At 46.3% G+C, this 18,173-nt stretch overlaps 1 protein-coding gene across 1 annotated transcript in view; it reads right to left on the reverse strand.

Annotated features, from left to right (window-relative positions):
- Nucleotides 1-18,173, reverse strand: part of pappa2 (pappalysin 2) — a gene marked incomplete at both ends in the record, with an annotated part of 139,420 nt that overhangs the window by 95,205 nt on the left and 26,042 nt on the right. Inside the window, 3 exon segments of the mRNA XM_083781953.1 lie at nt 1,096-1,249; nt 2,248-2,387; nt 8,065-8,213. Of these exon segments, the coding sequence (XP_083638079.1) occupies nt 1,096-1,249; nt 2,248-2,387; nt 8,065-8,213 (443 nt within the window).

Raw genomic sequence — 18,173 nt, forward strand, 5'->3', positions numbered from 1 at the left:
GGTTTCTTTTCCCCCTCTAAAATAATGATGGGAATTATTAACGCTTGGCTTTTTTTTTACAGCATAAATGACCCCAGCGGGGGTCATGAAATGTTCTGCTGTACGGTTACATGTGGGAAGATGTTATCCACTGTCAATTACAGTTCAACCACATCATGAACCCTTGTGTCCTCTTTACCGTACAGATCAACCACATCAACCCTTGTGTCCTCTTAGGGAGCCAAACATCCAGAGGAGATCACAACTGCGTCACGAGATGAGATGTAGATGGTGGAAAAGAGAAATAAGCTCTTATTTTTTTTCTTTATATCCCATATGATTCACCCTGCAGTCAATTTGCCTATAAACTGTAATCCTCATGCGCGCTATACTCTGCAAACCTGGGGAGATCCCCGAACTGAGCTCATGATTTGTGCCTGTGAGTGTGCGTATGTGCGTGCATGTGTGCGTACCTGTATAACTCATGTAGTTGTTGTAAGGTGTGTGTGTGTGCGTGCGTACCTGTGTAACTCATGTAGTTGTTGTAAGGTGTGTGTGTGTGTGTGCGTGCGTACCTGTGTAACTCATGTAGTTGTTGTAAGGTGTGTGTGTGTGTGTGCGTACCTGTGTAACTCATGTAGTTGTTGTAAGGTGTGTGTGTGCGTGCGTGTGTGTGTGTGCGTGCGTACCTGTATAACTCATGTAGTTGTTGTAAGGTGTGTGTGTGTGTGCGTACCTGTGTAACTCATGTAGTTGTTGTAAGGTGTGTGTGTGTGTGTATGTGTGTGCGTACCTGTATAACTCATGTAGTTGTTGTAAGGTGTGTGTGTGTGTGTATGTGTGTGCGTACCTGTGTAACTCATGTAGTTGTTGTAAGGTGTGTGTGTGTGTGTGTGTGTGTGTGTGTGTGTGTGTGTGTGTGTGTGCGTACCTGTGTAACTCATGTAGTTGTTGTAAGGTGTGTGTGTGTGTGTGTGTGTGTGTGTGTGTGTGTGTGTGTGTGTGTGCGTACCCGTGTAACTCATGTAGTTGTTGTAGGGCGTGTGTGTGTGTGTGCGTGCGTACCTGTGTAACTCATGTAGTTGTTGTAAGGCGTGTGTGTGTGTGCGTGCGTACCTGTGTAACTCATGTAGTTGTTGTAGGGCGTGTCCTGGTAGGTCTTGACTCCACAGGTGTCGTTAACGGCCCCGGGGTCGTGGCAGGCCTTAGACTTGGGCGTGGGGGCGGTGTCGGCACACAGGTCTCCTGTCTCTAAGGACGGGGAGGTCTCCTGCACCACAGGGACCACAACATCAGAGATTTAAACACACAGGTCTCCTGCACCACAGGGACCACAACATCAGAGATTTAAACACACAGGTCTCCTGCACCACAGGGACCACAACATCAGAGATTTAAACACACAGGTCTCCTGCACCACAGGGACCACAACATCAGAGATTTATATACACAGGTCTCCTGTCTCTAAGGACGGGGAGGTCTCCTGCACCACAGGGACCACAACATCAGAGATTTAAACACACAGGTCTCCTGTCTCTAAGGACGGGGAGGTCTCCTGCACCACAGGGACCACAACATCAGAGATTTAAACACACAGGTCTCCTGTCTCTAAGGACGGGGAGGTCTCCTGCACCACAGGGACCACAACATCAGAGATTTAAACACACAGGTCTCCTGTCTCTAAGGACGGGGAGGTCTCCTGCACCACAGGGACCACAACATCAGAGATTTAAACACACAGGTCTCCTGCACCACAGGGACCACAACATCAGAGATTTAAACACACAGGTCTCCTGTCTCTAAGGACGGGGAGGTCTCCTGCACCACAGGGACCACAACATCAGAGATTTAAACACACAGGTCTCCTGCACCACAGGGACCACAACATCAGAGATTTAAAAACCCATGTTCAAAGATTAGCACACGTACAGTACAAGGTCGCCACGCTGTGGGCTTGTATATCTTACATGTCTTTCCAAAGCACTGCTCTAAAGTCTAAACCACTGTGTTTGACTCATAGTGAGGCTTCACTGATGTTTCCTCCCCGCATATGAGGAAACATCAGCTATGAGTCTGGCCGCGCCAGACTCATAGCTGATGAGTCAGCTATGAGTGCAAATAGAAGGTATTTGCATGCATAAAGAGAGTGGCATAAAGTGAGTGGCAAATCAAGTGGCAAAGTTACTGACAAGTAAGTGACAAGTACTTTGTGGATTCATGATTATGTGAAGGTCACAATGCGGTGTGTATCTACACTGGCTCTCCTACCTGACACGGGTCGTCGCAGGAGTCCCGCTCGCTCACCCCCTTGAAGACGTGGTACAGTCCAAAGATGTGACCCATCTCATGGATCATGGTGTTGTTGTGACCCACCGTACCAAAGTAGGACGGGTTGAGGACCATCCCACCTGAGCAAGAAAAACAAATCAGGTAAAAAAACAATAAAGGTATATTCAGTGATTTCACTTCATTCAAATACCACTTTTTTTCCTTTAAAAAAAATAATATCCTCCCTACTATAGTGTGCTGACCATATAAGGAGTTCCTCCCTGTTTTTGGCTAGGTGGCCCAGCCTTCATCCAATCAGGATAGAGAGGGGCCTTCCTCCAATCATGATCGAGCGGGGGCGGGCCTTGGTGCACATGCTGTTGGCCTGTCGCGTGTCCCCCCCACTGTAGAGCGTGTGCATGTGCACATTTTGTTACCGGGCGGACTGGGTGGTTTTCAAATCACCCAAATCACTGAATGCTCCTTTAAATAAGCAAATAAAATCCACCACTGTTGATATGTACAGTAGGCTACGTTTGAAAAATCTGGTGCCTTGGATCCCCATATAGGAGAGGATTTGGATTTTCTTATTTTTTTTTACTTTCTCCACTTTGAGAAACGTTTTTTTGTTGCAAGCCCTTTCTTGTCCACCTTTTCATTTAGGCCATGAAGTCAAGTCAACCACCGAGAACCAAATGATGCAAGAGTCAACATTCACACTGCCAGTACATACATTAATACTGGCTTCATACATTAAAAAACGCTAATGCAGCGAGCACTCAAACACATTAGCACTCAGCCATAATAGCACGCATGCTGGTATTTACAAAAGAGAAACAGACCACTCCAATAAAAAAAGAAAAGAAAGAAAAAAGGCCTAAATAACGTGACATTTATAGGTAATTAGGAACAAACTCAACCTACATGGAGGCTAAGCACATGCCATGGGAAACAATATCCAAACTCCGTATAATAACGTGATAACAGATAGCCAGGCATACTTTGTCTCGCATGAGATTTATGGGAAATGGGATCCGAGATGTGGGTTAGCCCATTTTGGACCCATTTTGGGGGAAAAAAGGCTTCTAAATCCTAACATTTTTCTGTTTCTATGTCAGTGGTGCTCAATATTTCATGTCAAGGACCCCCAGAATTATCTCTATTGGGCCACGGACCCCCATCTCAAAATATGTAGTTCCAGGGACCCCCCACCCAGAAGCAAATATTTTAGTTAAAAATGTTCACTCTGAAATATATATTCAATGATTTGCGCCACATTTGAAAGATTAAAAAAAGATATAGCTAAAGCATAACATAATGCTTAAAACACCCAAGGGGGTTCCCGCCCAGAATGGGTTAGCGGTGGGTTTGACTGTTGTTGGCCTGCTACTAAGAACACAGTGGTGTGTTGCAGAAACCTCAACACAAATATCTCTCTTTAGCCTCCTTCCACTTCTTGACAGCTAGTGATATCTCACAGAGATACGTACAGTATACTGTGTATGTGAGTGTAAGTGTGTGTGTGTGTGTGTGTGTGTGCGTGCGTACGTGCGTGCGTGCGTGCGTGCGTGTGTGTACAGTACTCTCCTGCCGCGAGAAGGTTGATTTCGTTGACTGAAACTAGGACGGAAAAAGGTCTGTCGTCTACCTTCTTTTGTTGATGAAAACCAAATAAAAACTACACTATGATGACTAAAGCCAAGACTAAATACAAAAAATAACAAAAGAAAGTACTAAATGTTATGGAGGGACTAGTGGAGAAGAGATCCAGTAGAACTAAATGTCAGGGAGGGACTAGTGGAGAAGAGATCCAGTAGAACTAAATGTCATGGAGGGACTAGTGGAGAAGAGATCCAGTAGAACTAAATGTTAGGGAGGGACTAGTGGAGAAGAGATCCAGTAGAACTAAATGTTATGGAGGGACTAGTGGAGAAGAGATCCAATAGAACTAAATGTCATGGAGGGACTAGTGGAGAAGAGATCCAGTAGAACTAAATGTTAGGGAGGGACTAGTGGAGAAGAGATCCAGTAGAACTAAATGTTAGGGAGGGACTAGTGGAGAAGAGATCCAGTAGAACTAAATGTCATGGAGGGACTAGTGGAGAAGAGATCCAGTAGAACTAAATGTTAGGGAGGGACTAGTGGAGAAGAGATCCAGTAGAACTAAATGTTAGGGAGGGACTAGTGGAGAAGAGATCCAGTAGAACTAAATGTTATGGAGGGACTAGTGGAGAAGAGATCCAGTAGAACTAAATGTTAGGGAGGGACTATTGGAGAAGAGATCCAGTAGAACTAAATGTTATGGAGGGACTAGTGGAGAAGAGATCCAGTAGAACTAAATGTCAGGGAGGGACTAGTGGAGAAGAGATCCAGTAGAACTAAATGTTAGGGAGGGACTAGTGGAGAAGAGATCCAGTAGAACTAAATGTTATGGAGGGACTAGTGGAGAAGAGATCCAGTAGAACTAAATGTTATGGAGGGACTAGTGGAGAAGAGATCCAGTAGAACTAAATGTTATGGAGGGACTAGTGGAGAAGAGATCCAGTAGAACTAAATGTTATGGAGGGACTAGTGGAGAAGAGATCCAGTAGAACTAAATGTTATGGAGGGACTAGTGGAGAAGAGATCCAGTAGAACTAAATGTTATGGAGGGACTAGTGGAGAAGAGATCCAGCAGAACTAAATGTTAGGGAGGGACTAGTGGAGAAGAGATCCAGTATAACTAAATGTTAGGGAGGGACTAGTGGAGAAGAGATCCAGTATAACTAAATGTTAGGGAGGGACTAGTGGAGAAGAGATCCAGTAGAACTAAATGTTACAAGCTCACAGCGTGTTGCAGTGTGACACGCTGTGAGCTTGTAGATCTGCTACATTCGGCAGCTGAGTATAAAATCACGGCCCGTCAAAAAATACATTTCAGTCGACTAACATCAACTGTAGAGTCAGTAAAACTAGACTAAAACTAAAACATTTCAGATGACTAAACTGAATGGAATTATGACTAAAACCAAATCCAAAATTTGCTGTCAAAATCCACAGAAACCAATGTAACCAAACCCAAGTATATGTCCAAAATATGATATAACTTTTCAGGAACAAACAAGAGATGATGACAGTCATATTTGTCAGGTGAATCAAGCGACGATGTCTCCGTTGTGTTCTGGTCTCCATTGTAGATAGTTGTTTTACCCATCATTGATTAGAATGATGAAAAAACAAGTTTGAGGATCCAATGGGGTTAGGAGTATAGTTAGTAGTAACTCAGCTTCGAAATACATTTAATTGGTTTAATATCCGTAACATATCCATGTCTCACCTCGAAATGGCACAGAAAAGACACCGGGGAGGAAAGAGATGTCAATGTTGATGAGCTATAGGCCTATACCCCAAAACGGAAAATAAATAAATAAGTAAGTTGGGGCTGAAATAAATTGCCTCTTTGTTTGTTTGTTTGCAAACTAATGATTTGACGGAGAAAGAGGCGATATATATACAGTATATATATATATATATATATATATGCTGGGAAACGTGAACGCTCTCCCCTGGCTTTTATGTCCCAGATTAAGGCTCCTCGTTACGTTTGGTTATAATGGCCCAGCAGTGCAGAGAACAATGAACAATGGAGGGGAAGGTAAGAAGACAATGAGCAGAACGCAGAGTATCTGGAGACTGGAGAATGACCATGTGGACCAACAGGCTAGAAGGAGAGGTGTGCAACGATGGAGAGTGATACTATAGTCCCACACTCACTCCAGAGGGCTACTATAGTTCCACACTCACTCCAGAGGGCCACTAAAGTTCCACACTCACTCCAGAGGGCCACTATAGTTCCACACTCACTCCAGAGGGCTACTATAGTTCCACACTCACTCCAGAGGGCTACTATAGTTCCACACTCACTCCAGATGGCTACTATAGTTCCACACTCACTCCAGAGGGCTACTATAGTTCCACACTCACTCCAGAGGGCTACTATAGTTCTACACTCACTCCAGAGGGCCACTATAGTTCCACACTCACTCCAGAGGGCTACTATAGTTCCACACTCACTCCACGTTGCATATTACTTTCGTAGCAAACATTTTTGCTATATTTTTTGCTATATTTGAATTGAAATCCTGAAAAAGAATTGGCAAATTGTTTTTATTGGAATCCGGAAAAATAACCTTTTTATTTAATTTCAAATGAATTTAGTTATAGTAATGTTAACTTTATGAACTAAATCCAAACACATTGGATATACAAAAGTGGGTCATGTTTGCATGTTTGGAATTGTAACAGCTGAAATCAATACACTAGTATCACTCTTAGCCAGTTCTCCATAAAAGTCAGAGGTTCTTTACTCTGGAATTCACACATACTTATTGCCAACTCCTCATCTTCACTCTGTAACTTTAAACATAGATTGAGGGCCAGCCTCTTGAAGCAACCCTCTCTACTTGATTCTAACGTAACGTAGCCTTATTGTGCATACTCAGACATACTCGGACTCACGCACGCACGCACACGCACACGCACACGCACACGCACACACACACACACTTCACAAGTGTAAATAATGTATTTCTTGTTGTTTTTGTTTTTGTTATTTTCCATACCAATGTTTGATTACTTTGTCTTACTATTTGTATATTAACTTTGGTGAGAACCACCTGCACACACTTCTCTTTTATTGATGTTACCTTTTTTGTACTGTTTTTATTGTGCGAATAAACTAAACCAAAACTAACCTAATACTATATCAGTATTCTGATATTAAGCCGAGGGCCCCATTAAGTGAAGGTGGGGGCCACATGTGGCCCCCCGGGGCCGCCAGTTGCCCATGTATGTTTTAGACTCACCCTGGTGGCTGAGGGCCCCCCTAGGGGGGTCCCGGACCCCCTGTTAAAGTGTGTGTTAGACTCACCCTGGTGGCTGAGGGCCCCCCTATAGGGGGGTCCCGGACCCCCTGTTAAAGTGTGTTTTAGACTCAGCCTGGTGGCTGAGGGCCCCCCTATAGGGGCCCCGGACCCCCTGTTAAAGTGTGTGTTAGACTCACCCTGGTGGCTGAGGGCCCCCCTAGGGGGGTCCCGGACCCCCTGTTAAAGTGTGTTAGACTCAGCCTGGTGGCTGAGGGCCCCCCTAGGGGGGTCCCGGACCCCCTGTTAAAGTGTGTGTTAGACTCACCCTGGTGGCTGAGGGCCCCCCTAGGGGGGTCCCGGACCCCCTGTTAAAGTGTGTTAGACTCAGCCTGGTGGCTGAGGGCCCCCCTAGGGGGGTCCCGGACCCCCTGTTAAAGTGTGTGTTAGACTCAGCCTGGTGGCTGAGGGCCCCCCTAGGGGCCCCGGACCCCCTGTTAAAGTGTGTTTTAGACTCAGCCTGGTGGCTGAGGGCCCCCCTAGGGGGGTCCCGGACCCCCTGTTAAAGTGTGTTTTAGACTCAGCCTGGTGGCTGAGGGCCCCCCCTAGGGGCCCCGGACCCCCTGTTAAAGTGTGTGTTAGACTCACCCTGGTGGCTAAGGGCCCCCCTAGGGGGGTCCCGGACCCCCTGTTAAAGTGTGTGTTAGACTCACCCTGGTGGCTAAGGGCCCCCCCTAGGGGGGTCCCGGACCCCCTGTTAAAGTGTGTTTTAGACTCAGCCTGGTGGCTGAGGGCACCCCTAGGGGGGTCCCGGACCCCCTGTTGAAGTGTGTGTTAGACTCACCCTGGTGGCTGAGGGCCCCCCCTAGGGGGGTCCCGGACCCCCTGTTAAAGTGTGTGTTAGACTCAGCCTGGTGGCTGAGGGCCCCCCCTAGGGGGGTCCCGGACCCCCTGTTAAAGTGTGTGTTAGACTCACCCTGGTGGCTCAGGGCCTCCTTGGCCCAGGGCCAGGTGGCGGCTCCCGCCAGCTCCTCGCGCGCCGAGGTGTTTGCAAAGAACACGTTGAGCGTGTCTGAAGCGCTCAGGTGTAACTCCTCCTTCAGCTCTTTGATACTCATGTACGCCCTGGAGAGAGAGAGAGAGAGAGAAAGGTCATGTGTGATGCGCGTGTGCGTGTGTGTGTGTGTGTGTGTGTGTGTGTGTGTGTGTGTGTGTGTGTGTGTGTGTGTGTGCGTGCGTGCGTGCGTGCGTGCGTGCGTGCGTGCGTGCGTGCGTGCGTGCGTGCGTCCGTGTGTGTGCGTGTGTGTGTAGAGCAGCGGCTAGCAGCTCAGTGGCCTTGTGGTTAGAGTGTCCGCTCTGAAACTGGGAGGTCGGGGTTCAATCCCCGGTTCGATCCCTCATACCAAAGACTGTACAAATGGGACCCAATGCCTCCCTGCTTGGCACTCAGCATCAAAGGGTTGGATTAGGGGGGGGGGTCAAATCAACTAATCAAATGATTCCCGAGCGCGGCACGGCTGCAGCTCACCGCTCCAAGAGAGATGGGTTGAATGCGGAGAAGAAATTTTCACTGCGGTAACGTGGGTGACAAATCGTACGACTTTGACTTTTCCCAAACTTTTCAGTTCGAGAAGCAAAAAGAGAGATGTTTTTTTTGTGCACGGGACCCAGACTTAGTGAAAAGAGCAGATCTATACAAGCTCGCAACGTGGCACAAACCCACGTGTTGTGCTGTGCGCTTGTACTGTAGATCTGCTAATTTTCACTAGTTTGGGTCATTAGGCAAAACAACATCAAATCTCTCTTTTTTGGGTCTCGAACTGATCGGCTGATTTTATTTCTTCATGAAATTACAAATAAATAAATAATAATAATTTAATTTGTTTTTAACTAAGGAAAATTCTACCTTTTTGTAATTTTGTTAATGTTTTGAAATAAAGAATAATTAAAACCAAAATGAAGGAAACTAAAAAATAAAGGTGTGTATATATATATATATATATATATATATACACATACATACATACATACATACATACATACATATATATATATATATATATATATATATGTATATATATATATATATATATATATAGAGTGTCAATTTGGGGGTCCCTGGGGATCGAACCACTGAGATATTTAAAAAAATAGGAATTTCAAAAATTCCAAAAAGGTAGCATGCACATCCAAAAATTAAACAAGCGGGGGACAAGGTACTCACATTTCCATTTATTTGTATTGGCACACACCAAAAAGGAACGCCAACGCGTTTCGGCTATGCAGCCTTCATCAGAGCATTCACATCAAGTCAATTCAAGTCAATTTATACGAAAAGGGTCAGAGTTGAGATATTTATACCTCACACCGCGGCGGAGGTATTTGCACTTCACACACCCCTCCTTTTCCTTTGGATTCCTGAGTTATTGCCACCAGTAGCGGAACTGTCTGGAATGTCTTTGCTCAACACAGAGTAACAAAAAGATGAATCCGCGGCGAGAGAACACAATATTAGAGCCACCTGTTGTTTCCATAAAAACAGTACGTAAGTATGTATAAAGTACCCTCAGAGCAGGTGAAAATATCCCTCTGACGGATCGCAATTTATTGCATGCGATAAATGCAATAAATTACACTTAGGTCGGAAAAGGCATTAGGAATCCGCTGTTCACACTTCTTTTATACAGACAGTTCAGATCAGCCCTTCTGCCCAAGAGAGAGAGAGAGAGAGAGAGAGAGAGAGAGAGAGAGAGTCAGAGACAGAGAGAGAGAGTCAGAGAGAGAGAGAGAGAGCCTCCCTCCCTCACCGTCAGGTGTGGGCAAAAATACTCTGCACTATACGGCACTTAACTCATTTTCTGCCGGAATAAATGAAGGCTGATTTATCGCGTTAACGGCGTTAATTAATTTTGTTAATGAATTCCATTACAATATTTAACGCAATTAACGCATTTGTGACGACCCCGAAATGGGTCCCCGTCGAGCCGTCTGTTCATCATGACGCCTGTCACTCACTCAGCCCTGTCAAACCGCCGGTTTTAAAGGCCTGTGGAGACAGACAGACAGCGAGACAGTGAGACAGACAGCGAGACAGACAGACAGACAGACAGACAGACAGACAGAGAGACAGACAGCGAGACAGCGAGACAGACAGAGATGGACGTTCGTTCAGTGTTGGACCTGATGAAGACCTAGTCAGTCGAAACGTTGCAATTTGTTTGCCTTCAAATAAAGTAAGTCTTGGAGCTCTTCAAACCGGTGTGCAGATGTTCTTTCTTGTATCAGCGGTGGCCGAACGGTTTGCGGAGCGGTCTTGATATCGGAAAGGTCTCTATAGTTCTTATCCCCGGACCGGCACGTTAAAAAATTACCACCGCTGAAGTGCCCTTTGAGCAAGGCATTGAACCCCTACCATGAAATGTTCTATATGAGCAGGGCCTGGCTGTAAACAAGTTCTTGAGCTTAGTCCAGTTATACCCTGGGTAAACCTTTCCTTTCCTTTTCCTCTTCCTTGATGTGCGGACGAGCCCTCCGGTCCCTGGATGTCCGCCGTGCTTAGGTCACTGCGTTCAGTCCGATAAAGCGGCGTATATCTCGGGGCTCGTTGGAGACAAACTCCCCCACAGAGAGCTGCAACCTGTCCAAGAGTGGACGGCCATAAACCACGGACGAATCCCCGCTGCCGCGCATCCTGACGCACGGAGCGGTTAACCCATTCTGACCTGAGATCAGATTCTAAAAATGTCTATTACATCCTGACAGTTTCATTATTAACCCATTCTGACCTGAGATCAGATTCTAAAAGTGTCTTCGATTTTTCAAAAATAGCAGACCTACAAGCTCGTATCGCGCCACTCGGTAGCGCGATATGAGCTTGTAGATCTGCTATTTTTCAAAAGCTAAAGCATAACGTGATGCCGACACCAAAATGGGTGCCCGGTCAGAATGGGTTAAGGTATTTCACTTATTTTTATTTCAGACGCTTGTTTTGTTGTTTTCCGGGGGAGACATTAAAAGCCGACCTGCGTCTTATTCATTCTTTGACACTCTTGTTGCGTTGCGTGTTGTTGTTGGCGTGACACATTATCTTTTGAAGTTTTTGGGATCTGGACAATTCATTTTTGTTTGCCGGGGCACGGCCTAGCCCGTGCTACGAGTCTTATGTATTTTCTTAATCTATGGACTTGGGAAGGGGAAGGTTTATTGTGCGCTGAAACGGCCGGGTTGTTGAAATCATTATGAATTGAAGACGTGGTTGTTATGAGTTTCTAAATATATATGTTTCTTTTCTTTTAATTTATTTTTAACCATTCTGAACTGTTGACCTTGGGTTTATGAACTGTGGTGAACCGAGTTGTGTGTTTATTTATGTGGGTTGAATTCCTTCACTAAAAATACTTGAAACTGACTTGAAAAGTTGTTTATGGAGTTTATTTCTCAATACAAAGGGTTTATATTTTATATGTAAGTCCTGTGTCGGTTGCAAACATAAATCCAGATGAGGAAGAACTCATAAAAAAGGAGAAATGATATTTTCTCTGTAGACAGGACAGTCTACCTGGCACCCCATACTAAAATATAATTTACAAGCGGAAATAAGAAGAAGAAGAATACTATGATCCTATGATCCTAGACCACACTGGATTTGTTATAATAAATAAACAGAATACTACATAGATATGTTAAAATAATCTGTCATTTATCTTTCCATTTCCACAACAATATACAGGAAAACATGGCATATTTTGGACATAGTTCGAACGGTGATTAATCATGATTAATTTTGAAGCTGTGATTAATCCGATTTAAAATGTTAATCATTTGACAGCCCTGAAATAAATACATGGATCAGCACGCGAGCGCACACGCACACGCACACGCACACGCGCACACACACACACACACACACACACACACACACACACACACACACACACACACACACACACACACACACACACACACACACACACACACACACACACACACACACACACACACACACACACACACACACACACACACACACCCATTTAGATTTGGCGTTATACAGTAAGAACCCGTTGCGACCGCCATACCCTCATGCCGACGTCGACCCCAAGGCAGGGTTCGAACCAAAGCCCCCTGCAGTGAGGCTCTCCAGCATTTGGTTTGACATTTTGATCGCTCGGTATCACAGACTCTCCGGTTCAGTCTCTATCATTTTATGACTCTATGGGGTTTGAACCCGCGGCCTTCCGCATGAAATGCATATGCTTGAACCACTGCACTAGGGCTAGGGCCGCCTCGTTTGGTGTGGACATGAGTGGGAAAATGAGCCGGTATGTTATTTAGTCTTGAGTTGTCCTTTAACGCAGCGTTAACCTCCACACTTAACCTCGTTCCCTTCGCCCCGTGGCGCGGTTCGGTTCAGCCCCATGCCGTAAAAAGACTGCTGGTTGGTGTCGTTGGGTTTCCTATAGTTCTCCTCTGGGCATCTTTGTTGTACGTAAATAACACTATAATAAAACGTGTATTTTCTTTTTTTTAGGCTATTATTGTTATATGTATCTTTCCAGGGGCTAAAATCACGTGAGATTTAACATGCTGCATGCTGGGAAAGCCGGCGGGCGGCGGCGGCCTCGGTTACGTTGTTCCTGAAACAGCCAGAGGCTTTAGACCTAAGGCCGATTTTCTAAATCACAACACTTTTCTGAAAAACCTGTTTCTATATGTCAGTCGTTCTCAAACATTCTCATGTCTAGGACCCCCAAAAACATATGTATTTGGTCGCCGACCCCCCATCTGAAAATATGTTGTCCCAGGGACCCCCCCCACACCCCTATCCAGAAGCAAAGATTTGAGTTAAAAAAAAACGATCGCTCTGAAAGAATATATATTCAAAGATTTGCACCACCATTTTTCAAAAATAGCAGATCTACAAGCTTGTGAGCTTGTAGATCTTCTATCTTTCAATAGCTAAAGTATCACATAATGCTTTAAAACACCAAAAGGGGTTCCCTTCCTGAATGAGTTAAGTAAAAAAAAGCATCAATAAAGTTCTAAAGTATGCAGTGCTTCAATACTGCAGTTACAAGTTATACAAGTTACAAGGAAAGGTACGGAATTTCAAAATGTAGAATAGTGATAGTAGAAAAAGCATTCAGACATCATGCAGGAGGATGTCCCATTTCATTTATTTTCATTCTTTGTGGGGAAACATGGATAATGAAAAAGATATTTACTCACGAGTCACGACCCGTACAGAAATGGGCCCCGGGCCTGAACTGGACGGTGTTTGGGAAACAGAGCTGTGAGACACATGACTCCATATTTGGGCAACGTTTCAGCCGTTTTCACTTCCATTAGATCTCAGAACATAAAAGGAAAACATAAAGTAAAGGTACTTCCTTCCCCTGGCAGAGCTCCTGAGTGATTATCAGTGGTGGAAAAACTACTCACATTTTGTACACTTTTTATGCTCCTTTTTTATGCCCCGGCATTTTTCAAAATGAAGGCGCTTAGAATGCCTCCATTTCCCTCCAAAACCAGGAGGTGTATATATAATGTTCCGTTTCTACCTCGCGCTAATAAGTCTGATCTTCTCTTTTTAGAAACGTGAACATTCCAAACAAGATGCTTTTGGTTACGCATTAGGACAGAACATTGGCGTTCTGATCAGAACCATGGACAGAACAGGTGGGCAGTGTAGCGGTCCGGTCACCTATAGGCTGCTGAGCCAGCCTGACGGCGTGACGCGGGTTCGACTCCCAAATCCGGATGACCTTTGCCGTTTGTCAACCCCACCCCCCTGTCACCATAATATACGCTATCCAATAAAGGCAGAAAAAGGCCCAAAAATATCTTTAAAAAATAAACATGGACAGCTCCGTATAGATTCAGAGATAATAGCGAGTTTTGTCGGCCCGTAAACGAGGAAGTGAACGGCTGAATCAACAAACCATGCTAGTTTATATAAAAAAATAAACTGGTCAAACATCGGCCAAAATGGCAAATAATACAAGAAAGATGATCTACGAGCTCAGTCGGTCACAACGCCCTCGCGTTAAGAGGCGTTGTGAGGTCACAACGCCCTCGCGTTAAGAGGCGTTGTGAGCGACTGTGAGCTTCGTAGATCTGCTGTTTTCGCGATATTCATCCATGTGGAACCAAAAGTCAAACTAAAAATGCAACAGAAATGCCTCAACTCCTACCCCGGTGCTTGTCAGAGTGGGGGGTCCCCAGTTCAAATATGATTATTTGGGGGGGGGTCACGCACGGCTTGAAAGGGTTGAGAAGCACTTACGTGGAGGCCGGTATATCTCTCACTGACGTTACAGATTTGTTTCTGTTTGGAAGCAACGGGCCTGTCATAACTCACGGGAACACACAGACTCACATCCAACTAAAAGGCTTCTACAGTAATAAACCACTAAGTACTCAACCGGACCTGAACAAAATAATATACACATAAATCCATGTGGAGCTCCAGCAGTACCACTGGTACCAACCACCCAGCTGTACTTTGGCCCATATATCACAATAATAAACCACCATAAGCCCAGCGCTGGTTTGAGTGTCCGACATGAGACTGGGAGGTCGGGGTTCGATCACTGGCCGGGGTCGTACCAAAGACTCGGGAAATGGGACCCATATGCAATGCCACCCTGCTTGGCAGGTTGAATTGGGGGTATGAGTCCCTGCGACATACTAGCTTCATGTCCAGGGGGTGTACTTGTACATGAAGCTGCCTCACGCTACAGAAACAGGAGATAGGCTCCTGTGAGCCTCATGGCTACAGAAACAGGAGATAGGCTCCTGCCCCTATGGGCCTCATGGCTACAGAAACAGGAGATAGGCTCCTGCCCCTATGGGCCTCATGGCTACAGAAACAGGAGATAGGCTCCTGCCCCTATGGGCCTCATTGCTACAGAAACAGGAGATAGGCTCCTGCCCCTATGGGCCTCATGGCTACAGAAACAGGAGATAGGCTCCTGCCCCTATGGGCCTCATGGCTACAGAAACAGGAGATAGGCTCCTGCCCCTATGGGCCTCATTGCTACAGAAACAGGAGATAGGCTCCTGCCCCTATGGGCCTCATGGCTACAGAAACAGGAGATGGGCTCCTGCCCCTATGGGCCTCATGGCTACAGAAACAGGAGATGGGCTCCTGCCCCTATGGGCCTCATTGCTACAGAAACAGGAGATAGGCTCCTGCCCCTATGGGCCTCATGGCTACAGAAACAGGAGATAGGCTCCTGCCCCTATGGGCCTCATGGCTACAGAAACAGGAGATAGGCTCCTGCCCCTATGGGCCTCATGGCTACAGAAACAGGAGATAGGCTCCTGCCCTATAGACCTCATGGCTACAGAAACAGGAGATAGGCTCCTGAGTCCTGCCCCTAAAGGCCTCATGGCTACAGAAACAGGAGATAGGCTCCTGAGTCCTGCCCCTAAAGGCCTCATGGCTACAGAAACAGGAGATAGGCTCCTGAGTCCTGCCCCTATAGACCTCATGGCTACAGAAACAGGAGATAGGCTCCTGAGTCCTGCCCCTAAAGGCCTCATGGCTCGGCAAGGGTTACTTACTATATTACAATAATAAAACAAACATAAAGTACGAGCTAAAATCAACTTGGTCAGGTGGTGGCTCAAATCACACCCAAATCTTTTTCAGTACTTAACATTTGTATTGTTTTTTATTTTCCATAAAGTGCCAAACAAGGTCAGAGTCAGTCAGATAGTTCTTTCAGGGGAAGAACCACCCAGACTGCTTAGCAAACAACTGCACCTTCCAACGGTTTGCTAACCAATGGGGAAAAGTGTCTAGGCCCGTAATGGACAAAATGTCCTCTCTCTCTCTCTCTCTCTCTCTCTTGTTCTCTCTCTCTCCTCTCTCTCTCTCTCTCCTTCCCTCCCTCTTCTTCCCCCTCTCTCTCTTTCTTCCTGTGCCAGGATCCTCCGTGTACCTGGCTATCGCTGCGTGCAGAAACTGGCTCTCGACAACAGATTTGCAACTGGCTCCGCTGAGCCACGGGCCTCCCTACGTTTGGCCGCTGGACACCGAGGGCCTCCCTACGTTTGGCCCCCCGCGGCACTGAGGGCCTCCCTACGTTTGGCCCCGGGGCACCGAGGGCCTCCCTACGTTTGGCCCAAGGGCCTCCCTACGTTTGGCCCGAGGGCCTCCCTACGTTTGGCCGAGGCACCGAGGGCCTCCCTACGTTTGGCCCGAGGGCCTCCCTACGTTTGGCCCGAGGGCCCCTACGTTTGGCCGAGGCACCGAGGGCCTCCCTACGTTTGGCCGAGGCACCGAGGGCCTCCCTACGTTTGGCCCGAGGGCCTCCCTACGTTTGGCCCGAGGGCCCCTACGTTTGGCCGAGGCACCGAGGGCCTCCCTACGTTTGGCCGAGGCACCGAGGGCCGCAGCAGCCTGCGAGCGAATACCTGCGCAAGAACTCAGCCGGCCTCGGTGTTGTTGGGATATCAAAAACCCAGACCCAAAACATAAAAATGATCCGACGTTTTAAACGCCAGCAAAATGTCATCCTCACAATAATTCTCTCTCTCTCTCTCTCTTGCAGTGCAGACGTGCGCACACACACACACACACACACACACACACACACACACACACACACACACACACACACACACACACACACACACACACACACACACACACACACACACACACACACACACACAGCTTCCAGAAGACCTACAGTGCTGTCAGTCCATCGGGTCTGGGGTTTACGACGCCGCGCGTCTCCCGTGTATTGGACGTTCATGTCGTTTTAATGGAGGGTCAGAGGCCTAACGGCACCGGCAGGAATGACATCACAGGCTCATAAGTCAATGGGACTCCCATCCTTTTTTCCCCTCCATGTCCGCGCCGCGCTTTGATGGCTTTGATTTTTAGATATACAGGCTGTATTTCTGAGGGCCCCTCCTATGCAGGTTTAACGTTTGTTTTTAGTTCAGTGTTTGTTTTAAAAACACTGTTGACGTTATTATCGACAATAAAGATAATTTAATGTTTGTTTTGTCATCGTTTGTTGTAAGATGATGATGGAAGAGTTCCCCTCACTTATAATAATAATAATAATAATAAATTGTATTTTTATAGCGTTATTCTACGCACTACACGTGCCTTTACTCAAAGCGATTATACAACGGTCCATTCATTCATACATTGGGAGGTGAAGAGGGGAAGTGAGGACGCCGCACAGCGAGCTCACACCGACCGACTCATTGGAGGCAATGTAGGGTTCAGTGCCTTGCCCAAGGATACTTGGACATGTGGACAGGAGGAGGAGGAGCTGGGATTCGAACCGCCGACCCCAGGGATCATTGGACGACCTGCTCTCTACCTCCTGAGCCACAGTCGCCCCGTACTTCACACAGGTGTGATATTTTAGACCAAAGGTACCTGAATGACAGAGTCAATGTTGGCTAGACTTCATTGATATTATGGCATATCTTTTTAAATGGGGGGTCCACGGGCTAATTAGTGTCAATTTGGGGGTCCTTGACATGAAGAGGTTTGGAAACCACTGCTTTATTTCATTAATTAATAAATCCTTGCAGGTATAGGGTACTATTTTTGGCTAGATTTTTCTAATCAGTCAAATTGAATGCATGCAGTGCAGTATGCATTAATGCAGCAATAATATACCACCCACCCACACACACACGCACGCACACACACACACACACGCACGCACGCATGCACGCGCAGTTGGAAGCAATAGTAAAGGACGTATTTTGGTGTCCAGAGGCCTTAAGTTATAACGTACAAATTGTACGTTTTACATCCATTGCCTCCCGATGGAGAGAGGTAATTGTCATTGTCAACCTGCCTGTTGTCCAACCCAACGCCGAGGCACTGTGTTTATCAGTGGAAACCGAGCCAGAGCATGCACTGTAGATGTAGACTGCAGTGACTGATACTGTACTTACTACTTACAGTATATGGAACCAAATAGTAGGGTTGTAGTGCTCCAGTCCGGTCTCGGTCTCAAGTGGCAAATGCAGATATAAACGGTAGATATTAGCGGTATTTAATTATGATGAACTGTATATCGTTTAAGGTCACCCTGCACCGCA

This window comes from Protomyctophum parallelum (assembly GCF_964188405.1).
Source record: "Protomyctophum parallelum genome assembly, chromosome: 14".
In the NCBI taxonomy this organism is placed as follows: Eukaryota; Metazoa; Chordata; class Actinopteri; order Myctophiformes; family Myctophidae; genus Protomyctophum; species Protomyctophum parallelum.